The 24385-nt window shown below is 37.2% G+C and overlaps 1 protein-coding gene across 1 annotated transcript in view; it reads right to left on the bottom strand.

The window, feature by feature from the left end:
• Positions 1–4064: 4064 nt before the first annotated feature.
• The window catches only part of kdrl (kinase insert domain receptor like), a 60696-nt gene continuing 40375 nt past the window's right edge, over positions 4065–24385 (bottom strand). The window contains exons 22-30 of the mRNA XM_037675763.1: positions 24167–24264; positions 22746–22868; positions 22364–22475; positions 14385–14484; positions 12396–12501; positions 11589–11713; positions 9493–9571; positions 8050–8150; positions 4065–4248 (exon numbers count right to left, since the gene is read on the bottom strand). Coding sequence (XP_037531691.1) covers positions 4065–4248; positions 8050–8150; positions 9493–9571; positions 11589–11713; positions 12396–12501; positions 14385–14484; positions 22364–22475; positions 22746–22868; positions 24167–24264 — 1028 coding nt within the window. The remainder of the gene's footprint in view (positions 4249–8049; positions 8151–9492; positions 9572–11588; positions 11714–12395; positions 12502–14384; positions 14485–22363; positions 22476–22745; positions 22869–24166; positions 24265–24385) is intronic.

The following is a 24385-nucleotide window of genomic DNA, read 5'->3' as shown; positions in this document are numbered from 1 at the left end:
ACACACACACACACACACACACACACACACACACACACACACACACTGCGCCAGAGATTCTTAAATTAAAATGAGGGGTCATGGGGTTCATCAACAGGAGCATTGTCCCACAGAAACCCTTTGTACTTTTCCTTTTGTTGCTCTGTTCAGATTTTGTGAAGTAATTATAATAAAGTTTATTAAGAAAGAAAAATAGTATTTTTAATACAATTTTCTGTCTTTATGCATAAAAATGTGTAGAGAATGAACATAAATCACCCTTTATTGTCGGCCGTAAAATAATGGGTCAAAAAGAAACTTTGCATTTTGTGGGTTTATCTGAAGCAATGGATCAGCCTTTTTTGATTAATCCATTTCTTTTAGCATTCTTTCAGAAAAGACAAGGACATGAAGCATAAACTTTTATCCATGCTACAGAATAGAACAAAAAACAAGTATGATGAGTGAAATTCTGGCTTTAGATGTGGTTTCAGAAAGGTTGCAGTTCGTCACAATATCGAACTTCGTCACTCTTTAATTTTGATTTTTGAAAAACTTTCAATTAAAAAAATCCATGAAAGCTGGAAGGATGAAAAGAAACTATTTGTTTTCAGAATACTATGAGTTTTCTTCAAAGGTATGAGAACATCCAGGACAGAAGGAAACAGAAACACACAAACGCCAACACATTTGTCAAACATCAACTCAGTGAATAAAAACCATGAACAAGAATTGTAATTTTTGGTTTGTTCCAGTCATGAAGTTTATTTTTACACACATAAATCTATATATGTAAATGAGGATTAAAGCTCCTTAATCTAATCTGGTCATTAGAAATGTACGAGTTACCTCTGCTTGTCAGACAGGCCCCCTCCCTCTCGGTTTTCAAGTCCCGTTTAAAAACTCACTACTATTCAATAGCTTTCAACACAAGATGATCTGTGTTTTGATCCTGTACGCTCTACACTGGTTTGTCGTCATTATCTGCATCGTTTTTTGTCTATGTTCTGATTTACCTCATTTTGTATTTTGCTTTGTGTGTTACCTGTTGTTTTGTCTGTACAGCACTTTGGTTGGCCTTGTAGCTGTTTTAAGTGCTTTATAAATAAAGTGGTATGGTATCCATTAGAAGTGTATGTTTGTACATTTATTTTCAGAGACATCTCCCTTTTTTGTTGCTTTTTTGCTGCAAACTTTAAAGAAAGTCAGTAACAACAATCAGTTAACAACGTGCACATTTGAGGACCACAAAAGGTAGAAATTAGTTCTTCATTCCTTTTTGCAACAAAACTGTATCCAGGGATGCACAATAATTAAAATCGGCTGACATCCCACTGTTCTTTTATTAAGGGGGCTTGATTGCATAAGCTTTAAAATAAATGTGCAAAATGTGTTGCTATATCAGGAATGGTGTGCTAAGATTTTTGATAGCAGCACATCGCACTATGTAAAGAAAAAAATCTAAAAGCTTGAATAATAATAATTAAAAAAAGATCAATGAGATTTTGACAAAACAAATGAGAAGACCCAGACCTCTTTGGACCGCTGAAGCTCAGTCTTACTGTAGAGTAGAAACATCATTCAAAGTTTAAACAGGTTGGACTTTGTATGTCTGAACTGCCATTTTAATATATTTTACAGATTTTACAGAATCTCAGTTTGAGCGTTTTACAGAATTTTCCAAAACATGTTCAGATGACATTTGATGATGTCACATTTGAACTGTCTACACATTTTGAACCTTTTGCAAAAAACCTTTTCTTACTCCCATGATTCTTTCTAGTACATATAAAAAAATAATACTTCAAACTGTTAGGATTTATCTCTTCCTTCACACTGTACATCTACTGTATGTCATATTTTGTTGTCTCTAAAATTCACTCTAAATGCAGAGACACCCAAACTTCCACACATTCAGTTTTAAATTAACCCCAAATATTTTAAAAACTGGAAATTAAGGGTCTTTTCAACTTGTATCTCAGAGATGAAACATCGTAGACATATAGGAATCAAATTTTTTTTTTGCTGCTCACCATTCAATAATTTTAAAGAGCTGACTTTTAGTTTTGCACAGCAACTGTTCATTTGAGACTTACTTTTCAGTCTGCATCATCATCTGTCTGTCATTATACTGGCTGTTAGGCTGTGAGACGCAGGTGTGTGGTCACCATGGCGACCACGATGAGCCACTAGCAGCAGCTTTAACATTCCTTTTTGATCTTGCAATCGCTTTCCAATTCTTGAGGAGTTTATAGATTAAAATGTAGATATTTTATTTTAGATTGGCACCCATCAAAACGTTTTCAGAAATTTGTTTTAAGCATCAAAAATAAATCGTATTGTGGCAGAAAGAAAATCATACGTCCTCAAACAAACTTCAATATAATTTTATTTTATCCGAAATGTTAATACCTTACCAGTGTAGTGACTAGGAGAAAAGAAAGATTGTGTTTTGTTAAAAATAAAAATAAGTAAAATTTCGTCAAGACTGCATGGAACGTATAAATATATAAATCTTTATTTACTTCATATGCTCATGTAACAGTGTTGGAAATCATCTCTCTTCTTTAAAACAAACTTCTAACATGTGGTTTTTGTTCTGCTGAAGAAATTACAGTCAGATAATAATAAAAAAAGAAATAAAATCCACATTTGATTAAAAAAATGGCAGCAGAGGCCGAAACCTATCAACTAAATACATGAAACTTATAGTTTATGACAACCCTCATGAATGATGTTAAAATAATACAACACAACAAATACTGCAAATGTTAATTTCCTACTATATATAAAGATAAAAGTTAAATACAAACAGAAATAAAAATCAGAAATCTTTGCAAACCGTGAACCACAAATAAAATATGATAAAAAATTATACTCGATATAAAGACTCAGTGCATATTTGACACAGAACAAAACAACATTTGGAAGAACACAAGCTCATTTTCACTAACAAATACTGCTTCTTTGTTTGTCTGCAGGGTGTGTGTTAAAACAAGCATGCCTGAAGGTTTTGCACAGTGTGTTACGAATAAAAAGGCGTTAACATCGAGACGTCACCCGTTGAAAACGTGCTGCAATGTGTTGTAAATGTAGCGGACTGGCGTTAACTCATCCAGAACCGAAAAGCTTTGCAAGGACAACAATATTTGCATAAATTAACTCCACCACGTGACTGTGGAGTAAGATCCCTGTGTTTGAACTATCAGTGAATACAGCAGCGTGAACAGCATCAACAGTCTGGGATTTAAAAAAAAAATCATTTTAAACAGGAGTAAGTGAATTAATAAATGGTTGTGTGAACAGGATATATAATATGCACGTCATGCTTCCTTTAAAAAAACTGCTTCTATTGTGAGACTGCATCTGTTTTTAACTGAAAAAATATGTTTTTAATTGCTCCTCAGGTTCGCCCAAACAAATAAAAACAAATAAAATAACATTTCTTGACCACTAAATTGCCAGGAGGAATTTTGAAATAAAATAAAAAACTTCATGGTCAAGCTGTAGTGGTAAATCTGAACCCTGTTTCCTGCATTCACGCATGAGTTTAAAAACCCTGGAGAGCTTCAACACTTCCCACCCGCTGAATCAACCTGAGTTTGTCGGGCTAATTGTTCATGAAATCACACAAGTACTGGTCTGAAGCAAATCCACTTGCGCTCTGAGCAAACGTGCACCTTCACATGGATGGACTCTGCCACCGATTTCCTACAAAATTACCCTTTCAAAGAAAATTGTCACATTAGTTTGAGCAATTCTTTATGGGTGTAACTCTTCTTCTTGGAGCTGAAGTTTGGAATGAACATTGTTCGTTTCACAGTATGTTAGAGAAATACCTGAGGCTGTTTTCAGCTGTAACACAGTGAAGGTGGAGCAAACCAGTAGCATTTATAAACTGGAAAAGAATCAACAGTCCACAGGTTTTTTTTTTTTTTGTCACGCAGTAGATGCTCTGGAAACTGGTAGATGCAGTGGATTTGAGTCATTTTTCAGGACTTAAAGAAGGAATCTCATGTTTTCCTCTTGAACAATGCTACAGAATATTCTGGAGGAGGAAACTCAGTTTCTTTAAGATGGTGGGTTCACACAGGAGGGGTGGAGTAGCGCACCACGTAGTTGTAGTCAGGTGGAGGGCTGTGACATTCCAGACTGTCGTCCAGGGCCGAGTCGTCCAGACTGAAGTCTAACGGAGGAACTGCAGGCGAGAACTTCTCCTTCTCCACATCGTTCAGGACGGACTCCTTACTCTTGCTCACAGCCTTCATCCTAGAAACGCATTAAAAAAAAGATAAAAACATTTCATGGGGTATTGTGAAAGAAACTAAAAATCCAAAACATGCAGGTGAAACAACAGAAGGGATTCTGTCTTTTGTCTTTTAGCTCATGCTTAGTAAATCAATAATTTAAAACATTTTAAATAGGATTTTTTAAATATAAAATTAAAATATTTTCAAGCTTAAGCTTCTTTGAGATAAGGAGTTTGCTTTGATTTATTGAATTTTTATATTTTGCTCAAATAACTTGAGCTCAGACTTTAATATCCATCACCCTGGTATACTTTTTTCTATTTATAAAAGTTTAAAGGTGGTGTACTGACTAATCACCAGACCTGTGCAGCAGTTTACAACACTTTACTATAAGGATGCTTTTACAAATAATTTTTTACATTCCATGAATGTTATTCATGTATTTGGAAATGTTTTACAAAGCAATTATAAACCACTCTTCTTACACAGAGACATTCTCAATAATTGGTAAAATAAATTTGTACTTTAATTTACTCAAGTAAATGTTACTGTTTACCTAAATAACAATGTGCCTAAACAAAATTTGTATTTACAAACACTCATAGAGAGTTTAATTTTTTTTAACAATGCAGGTAAGCTGAGACTGGAGCGCAAAAAAAAAATTGATCATTATTCGCCAAGAAACAAGACAGTATAATTTTTTCTAAAGAACTGTAACTTCTTATTAATAATAACTACAGAAATTGCATTTCCTGCAAAAATGCAGTGTGAATGTTTATTGCAAAAGAACTTGCTGAAAAGCAGCTGAAATTAGCTAAAAACATGCTGAAATGAAAGAACAAGCCTAAGTTAGCATAAGAAAGCAAAAAGAACGCATATATGCTGAATTAGGTTTAAATAAGCAGAAATTAGCACAAAAAATAGGAAATTAGCTAACATTAGCTGAAATAAGCAAACAACAGCTGAAAAGGCAGAAAGAGGCTTAACGGAAAGAAGTGGAAAGAGTTGAAATGAGCTACAAAATGTGGAATTAGCAGAAAAAGCTACAATTTGAATGAAAATCAGTTAAACAGTAGCTGACATAGCAGATAAAGCTGTAACTAGCTGTAAAAAGCTGAAAGGAGCATAACAAGCTGAAATAAGTTAGGTGGAGAGTGGCAGGAATTACCAAGCAAACTAGATTTTATCTAAAAACAGCCGAAGTTAGCTAAAAAAATGCACAAAACAGTAGCTAAAAAGTTAGAACAAGCTTAAATTAGCAGAAGAAAGCAGATGTGTTTGCCCAATTAGGCTGAAAGAAGCATAAATGAGCACATAAAAGTAGAATTTATTTGAAAAAAGCTGAAATTAGCAACAACAAAAAACTGCTGAAAAGCAGCTAAAAATTCTGAAAGAAGCAGAAATTACAAGAAGTAAATGGAGTGAATACATTTTTGCTGAATTAGGGTCATAAAAGTTGAAGTGAGTGCAAAAAATGTGGAATTAGCTGAAAAAGCTTAAATTAGCATAAACAGCTAAATAGTAGCTGAAATAGCAAAAAAAAAAAAGGATGAAACTTGCATAAATAAGTTGAAAGGAGCATAACAAGCTGAAATTAGAAGAAATAACAGAAGAAGCACAAAAATATTGTAGTTAGTAGGAATAATCTGAAATTAGCTGAAAGTAGCTGAAAAAAATGTTTAAATTTGTACAAGCTGGAAGAAGCTGAACCAGAACAAAATGTGAAAGGAGCTGTAAAAGGTTCTAAACAGATCTAAAGATTTGAAGAAGCTCAATTCATTTCCTATGAGAAAAAATGAAGCAGAAAAGTCTAAATATTTAAAAAATCTAAAGTTGCACCAATACCAAAAGTCATAGTAGCCTTTTCCTGAACGAGCCAAACGTTTTGATATATGATTTGTTGAAACAGCTTGAAAACTGCGGGACGAGCTTCATAAGCATTCACACTATTAGGTGCCTACAGTTGATTTATTTATTTGTCATTTTTATGTGTTCACTTAATGTAAAGTTGTCCAGATGTTTGTGTGGCTATTGTTTTCCAGTGTGGAAAGAGGATCAGTTTGCTTATCTTGGTCAAAAATGAAAACACAGGAGCTCTGAAGAGAAAGACTTATGTTACACAAACTCAGAAAGCTTAAAATTGTTGTTTCTCCAACAATGATGGCTAAACAAGCCATACAACATAATGTATTGTGCATAAAATTCAAGACAGGTGTTTTTTCTAAGCTCTCACCACAGCGGCCTGTTCTAATATACTCACTTTTAAGGACTGCCCTTAAACACAATCAATCATCCGGAGCTTTTCTGCCTCGTTTGAGTCTCAGAATATGAGTAACTGAGTCTTATTGTCTCGGACGTTGCTATGGGTTTCCCGAGTTTGTCCCCTGAGCGTGAAGGGTCAGTTCCCAGCAGGAAGAAAAGCGGCCATACTGGAATGTTTTCCTGATTAATAAACTACCTGGCAAACGGGAACGCACAAAAGAGCGGAGGCACACACTGGAAAACAAGTTAAGTCTCTTTGAGATAAAATACTTAAAAGATCATCCATTTGTTATTTTTAGTGCAAAACAATATTGGCTGTAGGGTTAATTAAAAAAGCTCCTGATAAAAGTGAGGCAGGAGGAGCATGAGGCGGGCGGCTGTTCAGAGCCACTGCAGCAGGGGAGGTCCTTGTAAACCTTTTAAGTTTAAAAAGTGGCAGTGATTGAGTGGCTGCTCAGCGAGAAAGTGCTCCCCTCGAAACATAGATCATTCTCTGGATGCTTGAGTTGATTTTTTTGTGCTGAGCTGAGGCCTTGATGGGACAAACGGGTCTGTAAGGAGCCCTCGACGATCAGATTTGAAAGCTAAAAGACACTGTGAGAGCATTTCTCAGAAAAGCATGCCTCATATGTTTTTTTCCCCTCATGTAGTCATTTATATATATATTTTTCATGTACCCTTTATTTATACAGGTAGTCTCATTGAACCACGAGAACTTATTTTCAAGAGAGACCTATGAGACCTAGAGATATGTTCAGTCTTGGTAATTTATGAGGATTTAAATGTTGTTTTCTCAAGTTTAGATTATTTTCTTTGCAGCTTTATTGAGACTCTAACATTATTTTGCTGCTTTTTATAAATTAAGTGATTTTAGCTTTGAGACTTCACTGGTGTACCGTATTTTTGGACTATAAGGCACAATATCAGTGAACGGGTCTGTTTTCATACATAAGGCTCACTGCTGAACCACCCATAACTGTAAGATTTACAGAAATCTGCGTCAGTTTGGGCATTTTCATCGAAAAACCCTAAATTAAGAACACACTGTCTCACATTTCCCCCCTTTCCAACAGCTTTATGTGTTTTCAAAGTCCACATCTTAAAGTCGTAAAGAATCCCCAGGATTGCTGAGTAAAAACGTCTTTTTACGTCATCCTTTGGACTTTTTTTTTGTTTGTGCTGCCTATCAGACTGGGAGGTTTCTCATTCAGGATGTTCTTGGTGAAAACAGAGTTTTAGTGTTTTCTCCTTAATAAAAGCCAAACCTCACTTTGCTTTTGTTTTCTGCTCTTAAGCTCGTCACCATCAAGCATTGTTCCCTTCCACTTCCCCTTTGTGCCTCACGCTCGGGCAAAAGAGAAGACCACAACAAGCAGCTCACTTCTTTTAAAGGTTGAAGAAATCTTGTGCATTTGTAAGGCAGTTATAGCCTCTACATTCCTGCACAGTGGGTGGGTGTTTAATCAGGTACTTGTGCAGTTTCATCTTCGGTGTGCTTGTATTGATTTGTTATTTGCATGGCTGTTTTTTGGAAAAGGTGGAGATGCCGTGTACTTACGCCAGTGCTATGATGCTCAGAGGTCGCCCTGCCAATGATTCGAACCGCATCAGCGTCTTCATGTTGTCAGAGGAAAGGCCCATCCCGCTGTCTGACTGACCCTGAGGAGGACCAAATAGATAAATAATAAAATTGTTTTTGCCCCTTTTTATGTGGCATTTATGGAATCAAAGGCAAACAAATATCTGCAAATAGAGGTGAATATAAAAATCAAAGTAATAAACTAAATATGATTTTTTTTCCCCTCATTATCAATATGTCTTTAAATTTAAAATTTGTGAATGGCTGCCATCTGTGTGTGTGTGTTTACCTACAGAAACAACTGAAATGACAGAAAATAGAACAACAATAAAAACATCAATACAACCTTCTGGGTTGGAGAACTACGACCATTTTAGTGTATCTGTACTTATTTGTGCTCAGATTTGTTGAGTAATGTATGCAGATAAGCTTCTAATGGATTCGGCAAAGTACTTTGTTTACACTGAGTGCAGACCCACATTTCAGATTTGCATCTGGAAACCTAAACTCTTTCAAACTGCATCATTTAATATGGTTCAGGAGAACCCTTTTCATGTTGAATCATACTTGTGTGGACAGCACAGTGGTGCAGTTGGTAGAGCTGCAAGCCACCTCTCAGAGAGAAGGTTGCCAGACTGAATCCCAGACGGGGGCCTTTCTGGGCGGAGATTGCATGTTCTCTCCGTGCATGCGTGGGTTTTCTCCGGGCACTCCGATTTCCTCCCACAGAACAAAAACATGCACGGTAGGCTGATTGGTCACTCTAAATTGTCCCTGTGTGTGAGAGAGTGAATGGTTGTTTGTCTCCCTGTGATGGACTGGGGACCTGTCCAGAGTGTCCCCCACCTCTTACACAGTGACTGGATATGGGCACCAGTGACCCCCGCAACCCAGAAAGGAAGAAGCGGGTAGAACAGATGGATTTTACACTTTGTGATGAAACTTTTGGGTAAACCCTCATTAGCATCTCTTTTGTAAAATAAAATAAAATCTACCATGGAAACATTATGAACATTCAATATCTTACCTGTTGTAGATAGTTCTTTGAATGGTTTCAGTCTGGAGAAATAAAGTTTAATTCTGACTAGATTAATGGGCTAACGGCTAGTCCAAAGACTACAGTGGATTATATATATAAAAAAAAAAAAACTGAAATCAATGAGTAATATAGAAGTTGTGAGACTGGAGTTGTTTCATGACTGCAGCAAAACAACTTTGGTGCATAGCTTTCAGCTCATCAGTCTGGTCAGAATTCAACTCTATTTCTCCAAACTGAGGCAATTTAAAAAGCCATCTGTAGCAGGTAAGACATTAACTGTTCATGACCTTCTCACAGAACCCCTCTTCAAAGATCTGAACGATCACATTGAGCTGCGGAGCATGTAGTCTGTTTCTGCTTCAACTTGAGGCAGAATATCTCACCTCGTGGTTTTCATTTGTCCCGGTCTCCATGGTGATCTCGTCAAATGTTTTAACACTAGCTGGACGGATCTTGATGTTCCTAGAAGAAAAGAGAGAAAAATAACTCCAATCCTTACAGTTTGAAGATTCTTTTAAATTACGTTAAAGTCAAGTTCAGCAACCAAACTGCAGGAACTTTACTAAATCAACTTTGTGCAGCATTAATGATGCTGTAGTTTGAAACACACACTGTTTGCTTTGCATTTCAACACTTAGAGCTGAGTTTAACTTCAGCTGCTGCTTTTCAGCACCTTCTCAATAAACACACTTGTAGGACCTGTGAAAACCCAAGAGCTCCACAAATATTATTTTAAGCGGGCTTAAATCTTGACGTGGGCTCCGTGTTTTATGGGGGAAATTCTTGACAGCAGCTAAAAGCCCAGGAGCCGCAATGTGTGTACGTTTCTTATCGAGGCCCGGCCCAGTTCTCATTGTCTTCAGGTCTGACTTAAACATTCTCCTGTTGAATTAAATAACAGGAAAATAATGCTTTGGGTATTTTTTTTAATACAGAATGGAGAAATGATCGAGTCTTATCGGTTTGTCCACATCATTGTGAGGATTAGTTTACGTGTGTGATTTATTTGCTTTGAGTGCAGGTTTCACAGAGAAGTTACAGCAGTTCTGAGCCAACAAAGCCAAGAGCAGCCAGCCAAGCTAGCAGCTCTCTGCAGAAATACGATTGTAAAAGAAAATATGAAACGAATGCAAGTTTGAGCTGATGATGGTTATAAATAAAAAAGCTTAAAGGGGATAAAAGTCTTCAAGTTCACCCAGAGGGAAGAGTAAATGCCAAATGTCATTTCTGTATGTTAGTTAACAAAATATCTCATGAACCCGGGGATGGATTTCAATAAAAATGTCAGAAAGTAATGATTAGGTTGACATCTACAACCATTTAACTTTTTGACTTGTCGCATTTCAACATGGCGGCCAACGTTACCTGACCTCGGAAAACACAAAAAAGGCTATTACTCATTTTACAGATGTTAGGCTAACATTTGGTGTGGTAGTGGCTGAGCATTGACCTCAGCACATTATTTGAGGGCAACATCTTTGCTTAAAAAACATGTCATTCATTCAACCTGTATTTATACAGATAAATCACATTGAGCCTCGAAGACTCATTTATAAGTTATAAACAGTCAACCCAGTTTGTTTGTTTGCAAAATATCTCATTTACCACAGTACGGATTTTACTGAAACTCCCAGAAAGTAGAACTACGGTAATAGTGTGAATGTTTATGAAGCATTCACACTATTGTGATACATTTTTCTTCCATGCGTTTTTCAGCACAATTCTCGTCCCGCAGTCTTCAAGCTATTTCAACAAATCATAAATCAAAATGTTCAGCTCTTTCAGGACAATCCTTCTGCTATGACTTTTGGCATTGGTGCAACTTTAGCTTTTTGAAATATTTAGCCTTTTCTGCCATTTTTTTCTTCCAACTGAGTTCATTTAGCATCCTTCAAATCTTTAGAGCTGTTTACAACCTTTTGCTGCTCCGTTCACATTTTGTTCTGGTTCAACTTCTTTCAGCTTCCTTGTGCAAATTTTAACTTTTTCAGCTAATTCCACTTTTTTTTATTTTTTTAGCTCATTTCAATTCTTTCCACTTCCTTCTTGTAGGTTAATGAAATTTCTCTAGTTACCTTTTGAAGATGATCCAATTCAAAACTGACACCAGAGCTAATAGCTCTCAGCTTACCAAAAATGACTTTACCGCATTGAATTTTACAGATTTTGAGCTAAAATTTGGTGTGGTGGTAGCTGAGAGTCATCCACAACACATCCTGTCACTGCTAACATATCATGTGAGACATTCTAATATTGCCTGAGGTTGTGCATGATGTCATTTTCAAGATTAAAACTAAATGGTTACAATTCCATCATTTCTGATCATAAGATTTGTTTGAAACCCTGACATGAAAGGCAACAGGTGATATGCAACTCTTCAATGAATTCAGGGCCTTTAGTAAGTCATTGGTGTGATAAGAGAAAATTGGAAGCATTTGGTGGATAAAGCGTCTGATTCAGTAATGATCTGTGAGCTTACCAGTTGCCCCCCGAGTCATGGTGGGAAACGGGTCGTGAGCTTGTCTCCTTCATATCTGCGGTTGCGTTTGGCTCTCCCACCTTCACCAGCAGGGCTGTGTTGATGGGTATGTAGTGTTTGCCCTCCTATAAAAACAAAAGAGTTATATTTATAGCTGAAGTTTGGGTCGCTACGCAAAACAATGCATGCAAATGTGGTAGCGAGCAGCCAAAGAAGCTACAACGATGCTAAATACATCCAAGGACAGAATCATGAAGTTGGTGCAGTCCCAGACTTCCTGCTGTGATTTCTTTTTTTTTACTAGACCGTTATAATAGACTAATTTGTATTAAAATATAACAGAGATGACATGATGGGTTCTCTTGTTGTCATCTTTGTTATATGCAGTGTCTGCAAGACATTTTTTTATAATGTGAAAAAAATGCCTCAAAGATTCGACCTTTCAATTCTTACAGCACTTTATCATAATTCCACCTTATTCTACCATTACTGCAGCGAGTAATTGCCTGTGTCAATGTATGTGTGCGTTTGGTTTAGCTTGTTAGCAAAATATCTTATGTCCTACATGTTCAATATATGTTCTGAAGTGTGCTTTCTTTAATGGGACAGATGATGTGATTCCATACAGAGTTGAGTGTTACAGAAACTCTGATTGTCAACATTTTTTCTTCAGTGAATGCAGAGTCTGTGACTAGTTCTGTAAAAACTGATGACTATTAAAGTGATAAAACAAAGATGAGTTAATCAAGAAAGAATACAAAGTATTATGTTTCAGTATTTGGTAGTTATAAACTGAAATTGTTGTACCTGTTGCACGCTGGCCTGAAGCAGGTCTCCGAGCCGCTCCACCAGCTCAGTGAAAGTCGGCCGCTGCTGTGGCTCACCCTGCCAGCAGTCCAGCATGGTCTGATATCTATAAATAAAGAATTAACCAATCATCACACGCTGCAAGCCTTTAGCATGGAGAACGAACACCCCCGATGCCAGAAGCAGCAGACTTTATGTTTGTGTTGATGTGTTCTGAACACAGAAGAGAACAGGACTGGTGGTCCTTTCATCTCCAATAAATCAGATCTGCTCCACCTCTAAACCATCATCCTAGCCAACTGTACTCTTAAAAAAACCCTGTTCCATAAGCCTTTTGACAAGCTGTCAGCATCTCTAACCCATGGAGGACTCTGAGCCTTAATGTGAACACAGTGCCCCCCTATCTTTCATTTTGTTGGAGATTAGAAACAGAGGTCTGCCGCTGCCGTTTTCAATTATGTGCACAGCATGACACTGATTGCAATCCATCTGTAACAGGCATTAATGTGGCCACTAGGACTCCCTTGTATCATCACAGTTGGGTCTGAAAACTCCACCTCCACATCTGTGTGTGTAGTCCGACCCAGTTTAAGAGGGCCACGCAGCTCACACCTTGATGAATGTAGAGGGTGATCATCCAGGTGGTTTTCCTTCCAGCTGTGCAGGATCACAGCTCTTATGTATATCACCATGCAGGAAGGGGACACATTGTATGATTGCACAACTTATACCACACTTCCTGTCTTCTGCGTAATGAGAATAAATAGCACGGCTCCACATGTTGAGGGTCACAGAGAGTGGGGCATATTTGAATAGGAAAGATTATGCAGAACCGTTTTTAATTCTTCTGGTGGAGTAAAGAGTGGCAGGATGGGAAACGACGAGCATCCTTTTATTGTGCGCCCACTCTCCGCAGAGCATCCGCTAAATTCCTCTGCCATGCATCGGAACCGACGGGTCTTATAAACAGGCGCTGGACAGCATTCCAGATGAAGTTAAGGGCTGGTACAAGTTAAGTGACACCAGCTGGAAATTCATGTGGTTTTCATCATTCTTATGTCCCGCCTTTGGGATGAGGGTCAGTGGAGTCATAACCTGGGCTCGGAGCACACCTGAGGTCAACTGCAGACCTCTATGAGGAGATTTCCCTCTGTTGACTCTGAGCTCATCACGTTCCAATTGATATCAACGGGAGTTTGTCTCACATTCAAACTCCAGGAAGGCCTCTCAGCCATAAGAATGTCAAGCATTCAAACAAGAGCATCTACTGTATTTTACTTAATAGATCACCTGAACTGAGATGGAAAGAACAAAAAGAGTCTTGGCTCTGACAGATACCTTCAATCTGGGTTATATTATGTGCATCAGATCTAATCATCTCCTTTTGTGAAGCTGATAACTTCACTTAACTGTACCTTTTCATAAAGCAATGTTACAAAGCATAAGTCCAGAGTCTTGCTGTCAAAATAAATGCAATTTCACATTGTCAATCATTTTAAATTAAGAACAGCCACATGCCATGCTGGGAATACGATTAAGATTGCACACATGCACAAAAATGTCTGACTTTCTGAATTATTGACTGACAGCAGTGATACCAAAGAAGAGAGTTTGGGTCGGATCGAGTCCTGTAACTCAGAAAACTTCATAACTTGGGGAGCTCTGCCTCCAGACGTGGCCTTTGGACACTCGGGGTGCTCGGTTTACATCTGCACCAGCGTCAGTCAGAAGATACTTCAAAGCTTTAAAGCTCAGAGCTGCACTGCTAATCAGTATCAGTGTTACCTCCTGCAACTGTCGGAGCAGGATTACCCATGATTCTTATCAAACACCTTTGACCCGCTGCTGCAGACCCAAGAAGGAAACAATACACTGAAATACACAGACATGTGGAATAAACACAACCACTTCTGCAAACAGGATGGATGTGTTGAGCATGATTTAAACAATGTTTTGTGTTTAGTGAACAACAATTACAGGAATTCTCACATTTCCGTTGGAGCGTAATCTGGCGCCCTCATCCTGGTGCCATCTTTTAGTTTGCAGCAAAACTCTTCATCAAGCTGGACGCCGGGATATGGAGAGGCACCTGGAAGAAAGAGTAAAAAGAAGATAACAGCTGTGTTACATTTAAATAAAAATAATTTGTTTTTCTTTTTAAAAAGGCAACTTGTGAGCCTACATGTCTAAGAAACAAGGTGTAACTGCACCATGTCTGTTAAATAATAACTAGAGAAATTGCATTTCCTGCAAAAATGCAGTGTGAATGCTTATCGCTGAAGAACTTGCTGTAAAACAGTTTAAATGTACCTGAAATGGAAGAATAAGTCTATGTTAGCAGAAGAAAGCAGAAAGAATGCACATTTGCTGAATTACGTTTAAATAAGCAGAAATTAGCACAAAAATTAGGAAATTAGCTACAAAAGTTAAAATTAGCAACAACAAAAAAATGCTGAAAATTAGCTGCAAATGCAGAAAGAAGCTTGAACTACCAGACGGAAGTAGGAGCTGAAATGAGCTAAAAAAGTTGGAATTAGCTGTAAAAGCAAAAGTTAGCATATAAACAGCTAAGTAGCTGAAATGACTGAAACTAGCTGAAATAGGCTGAAAGGAACATAACAAGTTGAAATTAGCATAAACAAGTTAATTAGGCTGAAAGTAGCAGAAATTACCATGACAATCTTGAATTTATCTGAAAAAGCAGAAATTTACAACAACAACAAAAAGCTAAAAAGCTAGTTGAAAAGGCAAAGCAAGCTTAAATTAGCAGAAAAAAGCAAAAAGAACATGTTTGCCTATTTAGGCTGAAAGAAGCAGAAATGAGCACAAAAAGTGGTAATTATCTGAAAACAGCTAAAATTAGCAAATTAAAAAAACCCAGCTGAATGTAGCTAAAATAGCAGAAAGAAGCTTAAATTAGCAGAAGAAACTGAAGAGAGCATATTTTTGCTGATTTAGGCTGAACAAAAGTTAAAATTAGTGCAAATAAATGTGGAATAGTTGAAAAAGCTAAAATGAGCATAAAAACAACTAAATATAGCTGAAATAGCAGAAAAAGCAGAAACTTTCAGAAATAAGCTAAAAGGAGCATAACGAGCTGAAATTAGCAGAAAGAAGTTAGAAAAAGCTCAAAAATATTGTAGTTAGCAGAAATAATTTGAAAGGAGCACAAAACAGCTGAAAAATCAGCTGAAATTAGCTGAAAGCAGATGAAAAAAGTTAAAATTTGCACAAGGAAGCTGAAAGAAGCTGAATCAGAACAAAATGTGAAAGGAGCAGCAAAAGGTTGTGAACAGATCTAAAGATTTGAAGGATGTAAAATGAGCTCAATTCATTTTCTATGAGAAAAAAGTGGCAGAAAAGGCTAAATCTTTCAAAAAGCTAAAATTGCACTAATACCAAAAGTTATAGCATGATTGTCCTGAAAGAGCTGAACATTTTGATGTATGATTTGTTGAAGTAGCACAAAAATTGTGGAAAGAGAAAGATGCTGAAAAACATACAGAAGAAAAATGGGTCTCGATAGTGTGAATGCTTCATAAACATTCACACAATAATGTACAGTGACAAAATAACAACTTCATTGAGTGTAAATGCGAGAACATTACGAAAGCTGAAAGAACCTTTAAAAAGACGTGATTAACTGCATGTTTGCTGAACTTTATTCCAGAGTGAAGGAGTTCAAATTAGAAACAGTTGTATAATTTAACTGTGGTTCAGTCTTTACATATATTACAAGAAAAAAAGCTGTTTTTCTCCTTCAGCTGCAACATAAATCTGTCTAATGTCTCACTCACCAACCTAAAGGGACCCTCCACGACTATTTATTTTTGATCCACTAAAGCGGGGAATAAAGATTTAATGCAGACCTAAAGGGCTTCATGCACTTCATGGGAAAGCATGAGAACATATAGCACCAGGTTGGCTGCGTTGTTGATTTTGGAAAGAGCGATTTATTCTCACATTTTTCTGACACATTAGATTTTATTTTTGTTAGTTTGAATTCTCATGAACGGCACAATTAATCAGCTTGCGATCCAAATCTAACAAAGATAATCTGATGTTTGTGTAAAAAAAGAAAACATTTCAGCTCTAGGAGTCACCGTTCAGATGGATCACATTTCCAGCTGCAGCTGACGTGAACTTTATTTTTTTTTAAAGGTGAGAATTGGTGTGAAAACGGACAGGAGCTGAACTGGGCCTCTCATATTCACTGCAGAGGGAGTTTCATCTTTCAAACTTTTGTTCACTGACACAAACATGGATTATGTTAATGTCTCTTTTAAATTATTAGTTGGATTTATTTACCCAAGTCCTTTCTCCAAAGCAAATAACCTACAATTTTATCACGCAGTTTGAAAGAGCATAATTAAAAAAATTAAAAAACAAGTGTGTTATGCTTTATTTTAGCTTTAAGCTTGTATTTACAGTGCCTTGCGAAAGTATTCGGCCCCCTTGAACTTTTCAACATTTTGCCACATTTCAGGCTTCAAACATAAAGATACAAAATTTCAATTTTTAGTGAAGAATCAACAACAAGTGGGACACAATCATGAAGTGGAATGAAATTTATTGGATGTGTCAAACTTTTTAAACAAATAAAAAACTAAAAAGTGGGGCGTGCAATATTATTCGGGCCCCTTGCGTTAATACTTTGTAGCTCCACCTTTTGCTGCAGTTCCAGCTGCAAGTCTCTTGGGGTATGTCTCTATCAGTTTTGAACATGGAGACACTAAAATTCTTGCCCATTCTTCCTGCAAAACAGCTCGAGCTCAGTGAGGTTGGATGGAGAGTGTTTGTGAACAGCAGTCTTCAGCTCTTTCCACAGATTCTCGATTGGATTCAGGTCTGGACTTTGACTTGGCCATTCCAACACCTGGATATGTTTATTTGTGAACCATTCCATTGTAGATTTGTCTTTATGTTTTGGATCATTGTCTTGTTGGAAGATAAATCTCCATCCCAGTCTCAGGTCTCTTGCAGACTCAAACAGGTTTTCTTCCAGAATGGTCCTGTATTTGGCCCCATCCATCTTCCCATCAATTCTGACCATCTTCCCTGTCCCTGCTGAAGAAAAGCAGGCCCAAACCATGATGCTGCCACCACCATGTTTGACAGTGGGGATGGTGTGTTTAGGATGATGAGCTGTGTTGCTTTTACGCCAAATATATTGTTTTGCATTGTGGCCAAACAGTTTGATTTTGGTTTCATGTGACCAGAGCACCTTCTTCCACATGTTTGGTGTGTCTCCCAGGTGCTTGTGGCAAACTTTAAACAACACTTTTTATGGATATCTTTGAGGAATGGCTTTCTTCTTGCCACTCTTACATAAAGGCCAGATTTGTGCAGTGTACGGCTGATTGTTGTCCTATGGACAGACTCTCCCACCTCAGCTGTAGATCTCTGCAGTTCATCCAGAGTGATCATGGGCCTCTTGGCTGCATCTCTGATCAGTCTTCTCCTTGTTCGAGATGAAAGTTTAGAGGGACGGCCGGGTCTTGGTAGATTTGCAGTGGTCTGATACTCCTTCCATTTCAATATGATTGCTTGCACAGTGCTCATGGATGTTTAAAGCTTGGGAAATCTTTTTGTATCCAAATCCGGCTTTAAACTTCTCCACAACAGTATCTCGGACCTGCCTGGTGTGTTCCTTGGTCTTCATGAGGCTCCCTGTGCTTTGAACAGAACCCTGAGACTATCACAGAGCAGGTGCATTTATACGGAAACTTGATTACACTCAGGTGGATTCTATTCATCATCATCAGTCATTTGGGACAACATTGGATCATAGATCCTCACTGAACTTCTGGAGTGAGTTTGCTGCACTGAAAGTAAAGGGGCCGAATAACATTGCACGCCCCACTTTTCAGTTTTTTATTTGTTAAAAAAGTTTGACACATCCAATAAATTTCATTCCACTTCACGATTGTGTTCCACTTGTTGTTGATTCTTCACAAAAAAATAAAATGTTATATCTTTATGTTTGAAACCTGAAATGTGGTAAAAGGTTGAAAAGTTCAAGGGGGCCGAATACTTTTGCAAGGCACTGTAGCTACCTTTAGGTTTTATTTAGCCATGTGAGACTTAGATTTAGCTACATTTTTGCTACGTTAAGCCTTTCCATATGTTTAGCTTACCTTTGATACATTTAACTTATAGTTTCTGCTTTATTTTAGGTTTTAGCTGGTCTTTTGCTCCTTAGGTTTCAATTAGCCATTTATTACTTTACCATTAAGCTATTCTTTTGTTTATCCTTTTAGCTATCACTTTGCTACTTTCAGTTACACATTTGCTACTTTCACATAACGTTTTGTTTGTTTTGTAACCTGCTTTTTGTCCAGTTCTGTAGTATTTTTCATGACCATTATTTCCCTCAGTTCCTCTGCCTCTCACACCTGCTATTCATCTGCAGTCATCCCAGCTGCATTCACTTAGTAATCGCCTCACCCAGTATATATTTGTGCTCAGTCTTGCCTTACTTTGAGTTTGTGTTCAACTTCTGGATGAACAGTTGCAACAAAGACTCCCTGAAGTGTTTAGGTGTTTGTCCAGATATTGCTTTCTGACTGTTTAAGTTAAAATCCATCCAGTGGTTCACAAGATATTTTGCTAACAGACACGTGAACTAACACAAACACAGATAAATACACAATCATCCACCTTTCATGGCGCTGGGTCATAAATATTTCATAAAAAGAGCAAACTTGTAGAATCAGTGTGTAAACCTTATGCAGTCTAATGGCAGAAGCTGTCACAAATGCTGGTTCACATTTGGGACACAAGAAGATAAAATGGTTGAGCCATTTTAATAAGCTAAAGAAGAAAAAGGATCATCCACAGACAAAACACTTCAGAACAAACGACAGCACGTCAGACAAAGTGACAAGAACAGCAAGGATCTACAACAAACAAAGAAACTTGAGGAGTTTAATTACACAGAGTGAGGAAATTAAGCATGAACCGCAAGTGTGATAATCAGAGATTGGGACTAGGATGATCAGTAAAACTGATAAAAGAACAAAGCTTACAAAAAGCTAAAATATAATGTCAAGAAACAAAGAAGAAAATCTACAATTAATCCTAAAAAAGCCATGACAAAATGAAATAAACATGTTTTAGGACAGTTTTGTACACATTCTGAACATATCGAACCAGTGGTTTGGCGGATGAATGAAGACTTTAAGGTGAAAAAGTCTATAATAACAAACAGAGGAGAAGAAATGTGTGATCAGAGAATCACATAAAGAGAAGTTAAATATATTTCATAAAGTAGATGCCCAGTTGCCTTCTATTCAAGGAGAATTACCATGACAAATATACAATGCAATTTTACATTTTATATTTTACAATCTCAATTTCATCATGTTGATAACCCCACACTCTAGAATATCTGAAAGTAAAACGATAATATCTCAAACATTTTAGCATCAAAATTAAATTAAAAAATGCCTAACTTACTTTTGCTTTTAATCGTTTTATTTTTAATACGAGTTTTTAACAGAAATTATAAAAGGAAGCAAATGAAAAAAAAGAAGTGCTGTGAACTTTCTGGTGTAAAGAACACAATTTGACATGTAACTGTAGTAGGTTAGTCCTTCTGCTCCCTTGGTGACCTACATTAATCCATGTGAAGTCTTGCTTTAGAACAGTGTTGAGCCACGATGTGCAGACAGCCACAGATCAATGCACAATTGCCGCCTGAAATGCTGCAGCGTGAACACAGCAGGGCTGCACTTTTACACCGATCTGGCTGCTTGATTTCTGGGAGTTTATGTTGCCAGCTGGGATAAAACAGATCACTTTTATAGGGAGGTAGATTTAATGTCCCATGCCTGTCCCCGTATTCACAAGCTTACACAAGTGCTAATGTTTTCTGCACTAGCAGCCTGAAATAAAACAGTTTTTTTAGACTGACAATAAGATTTCATGCCCCACAGGGGTACTTAAACAGCAGAAGAAGACAGTTTTTACTCAGTGCATCTGGGGAGGCTGTTCAACACAGAAGGCCAATGCACAAAGCTCTCCTCACAATAAACATACAGAAGATGATTAACTGGAGTTTGAATAAGAAGCAAGTAATGCAACTAAAACTAGAGAAACTGCATTTCCTGCAAAAATGCAGTGTGACTGCAAATTGCTGAAAAACTTGCTGAAAAACAGCTGAAATGTAGCTGAAATTAAGAACAAGCCAACATCAGCAGAAGAAAGCAGAAAGAAAACATATTTTCTGAATTAGGTTTAAATAAGCAGAAATTGGCATAAAATTAGGAAATTAGTTTAAAAAAATAGGTGACATTAGCAAAGCATGTCTGAAAAGTAGCTTAAAAGGCAGAAACAAGCTTAAACTACCAGAAAGAAGTGGAAAGAAGTGGAAAGAGCTGAAATGAGCGTAAAATGTGGTAGTATGTGAAGGTAGCTAAAAAATAAAGCTAAAACAAAAGCTGAAAAATTGAACAAGCTTAAATTAACAGAAGGAAGTGGAGAGAGCACCTTTTTGCTATATTACGCTGAGAAAGGTTGAAATAAGTGCAAAAAAATATAGATTAGTTGAAAAAGCTAAAAAAAACAACTTGATATCAGCTGAAATAACTGAAACTAGCAGAAATACACTGAAAGGAGTATAACAAGCTAAAATTAATAGAAAGAAGTTAGAAGAAGCACAAAAATCTTTTAGTTAGCAGAATAAAGCAGAAAGGAGCACCAAATAGAAGAAACAAACAGCTGAAATTAGCTGAAAATAGCTGAAACAACATTAAAAGTTGCACAAGGAAGCTGAAAGAAGCAGAACCAGAACAAAATGTGAAAGGAGCAATAAAAGGTTGTAAACAGATCTAAAAATGTGAAGGATGTAAAATGAGCTGAAGTCATTTTCTGTGAGGAAAAATGGTGGCAGAAAAGGCTAAATGTTTCAAAAAGCTAAAGTTGCACCAATACCAAAAGTCACAGCAGGATTGTTCTGAAAGAGCTGAACGTTTTGATTTATGATTTGCTGAAATAGCTGGAAAACTACGGGACAAGAATTGTGCCGAAAAACAAACAGAAGAAAAGCGGATCACATTAGTGTGAATGCTTCAGAAGTGTTCACACAACTAAAGCGGAAATAAAAAACACAAAAAAAGTCCTGATATGTATTATTATTATTTCAAAGATTTCATTGACTTATTTGGATACAAAAATGAGTCCAAAGTGTTAGTGCTTGGAGTTTGTGTTGTGGACTATTCTGAGCTACTACAGCACACCAAATTTGAACTTGATAGCTGTAGAATTGACTGAATTAAAGACTTTTATGTGTTTTTTTTAAGTCAGTCGGCTGTGTCGGCCATCTTGAAATGGGTTAATTCTAAGATTATCAGTTGTACATGCACATTCAAGGATTATTTTAGATATTTTGCTAATAGACATACACACACAGAAACACAAAGAGTTTTTACACATATTTTCAAACAAATTATTTAGGGTTGGAAGTTCATTTGAGTTTTCATGGCTCCCTTTTATGATAAAATGTATAAGCGACCACTATATGAGAGGCAGTGGGGGTTAAATAGTTGAGCTTAAGTTCTAATTTTCTTTTAATGAGGGAAAAAAAGGCATCAGCTTCTCCTCCTATAAGTTTTACTGCAGAAAGCTTCAAAACCCAGAGCCTACAGAGAGAGTGAAGAACAAAACACCAGAAGAAAACCTGACAGAGGAACACACTGCAGTGCAAAAACTTTCCTCTTTGCATCTGATTAGGCAACATTTGATCTTGCTCAGAGCACCTGTTTCAGCTCTGTTCCAGGGGTGAAATATCTTGAATGTTTCACTGAACGACCTGAGTGCTGCAAGGTGTGGTTGCAAGAAGGGAATGAAACTATAAAATGAAAAAAATATATATACAAACTGAACATTTCTTTAACTAAAATCAACAACGGCAGGAGTCAATATTTAATATCCAGGCCTTGTAGCCAGTAGGAGTTCGTGACACTCACCCAGAGAGAAGATCTCCCACATGAGAACGCCAAAGGACCACACGTCACTCTGAGTTGTGTAGATCTTGTCAAATATGGCCTCGGGAGCCATCCACTTGAGTGGCAGTCTAGCCTGTGACCGAATATTAAGATCAGGTCAGAAAACACTTTTTTCCCCACCTTTGCACGCCTCACTTATCAACACCAGCCCTGACTGTTTCCTAACATCTGTAAAAAGTCAGACAGTTTAGACTCCGTTACGCCAAATTCTGTCCTCAAAGCACAACTAAACAAACAGAACTGTGTTGCTTTTCCCGAATCACGTTTATTTTTCTTGCCATTTATTAGTGGAAAAAACTTTTGAGCAAGCCAATGAATATCTAACAGTTTCATGGTAACTTACATCGCCTTTGCGAACATAATCGGGGTCTTTGTAGATGTCTCTGGCGAGCCCAAAGTCACAGATCTTCACAACGTTATTCTCAGACAGTAAGATGTTCCTCGCAGCCAGATCTCGATGAATGCACTGATGGAAAAGCAAAAGAAAAAGCAGAGCTGCATTAAAACTCAAATTTGTATTAATAACTGGAGATTTCCGCATGCGTTTTGTGCTCGGCGTGGCCCGCGCACTGCATGCAGCAGAAACATCTGGTCAAACGATCAGAAACAGCACCAGAGGAAATATTTTTCTCGTATCCAGGTTAAGACATAATAGTCTGCTGCAGGTTATTTACAACAATGGCTTCATTCTCTAATCAGCCTCATCCGGTTCCCCGTAAACCTATGAATGACTTGAGAAATCAAAAGGATCAAGGCTGACATCCTTTACGAACCAGGGGGGGTGGGGGGTGGGGGATTATAATAAAACAAACACAAGTACAGTAGATCAAATCAGAAATTATGCCGTCTCTTTAAAGTTCTGCTTTGCTGTAGCTTGGTTCATATTTGACACTTTTATAGTCTACTTTCCCACAATATTTCAAAGATTTCTCCTTTTTTTAAATTCACAATAAAAATTTGAAAGGCCTAGCATAGCATTTCTTGAAAGAAGTGTGAAAAAAGTAATTACTGTATTTTTCAGACGATAAAACGCACTTAAAATGTAATTTTCTCAAAAATCGACAGTGAGCCTTATAATCCAGTGTGTCTTGTGTATTAACTCTGGTTGTGCTTACTGACCTCAAATCGATTTTATGTGGTTATTGTGAATGAGATGAATAAAGTTTGACTTATCTGTTTTATTTCGCTTAATGCACATTATAATCCGACGCACCTTATGTATGTAATACGGTAAATTAAATGATATCACGTTTAAAATGGATAGAGTTATTGTTTTGGTCAAAACTTAAGATTTGTGCAATGCTGCGAGATCTCACAAAAAGTGTTCGTGCTCATAGTTTGTGGTGAAGATGACTTTCAGCTACTACCACGTCAAACTTTAAATGAGTTACAGTCGTTTTTCCATTGGCTGAGCTGAATTAGCCATGGCGGACATCTTGAATTCGATGAACTCCATAAAGCAATCAGATGGAGATGCGATGACTTTTTGTTAAAATTAATCCAACGGTTCATGATATATTTTGCTAACAGACGAACAGTTTGTGAGATCAGTCGGCTGTTGGTTTCAGCTATTAACAATGACAAATGTTATTAAGTCCCTCTAAATTTGATTGAGTTAGAGTCATTTTTGGGGTTGTTTAGGTTGCTTAGCTGTGGCAGCCATTTTGAATTGGGTTGACACGAGCAAAAAAAATAAATCGTCTTTTACTTTCTGTGGCGGGTGACAATGTAATGTATAAAATCTGTCCCGTTTGAAGAGAATACCTTTCGTGAAGCAAGGAACTCCATGCCTTTTGCCACTTGAAAACTGTAGCAGATTAAATCCTCCAAAGTCAGGACTCTCTTGTATAAATCTTCAGATTCTGTGAAACAAAAGCAGATTAACTTCATTTTCAATTAAAAGTAGTTTTTCATAATTTCAAGACAGGTCTGTTTTGAAAAGCAGTCGGCTCCCTACACCTGTCAGATTAATCAGAAAAGATG

Source organism: Nematolebias whitei, chromosome 4 (genome assembly GCF_014905685.2).
Source record: "Nematolebias whitei isolate Nwh7 chromosome 4, NemWhi1, whole genome shotgun sequence".
NCBI classification, from domain to species: Eukaryota; Metazoa; Chordata; class Actinopteri; order Cyprinodontiformes; family Rivulidae; genus Nematolebias; species Nematolebias whitei.
The sequence above is the reverse complement of the archived record's forward strand: the minus strand, read 5'-3'. Positions and strand labels throughout refer to the sequence as shown.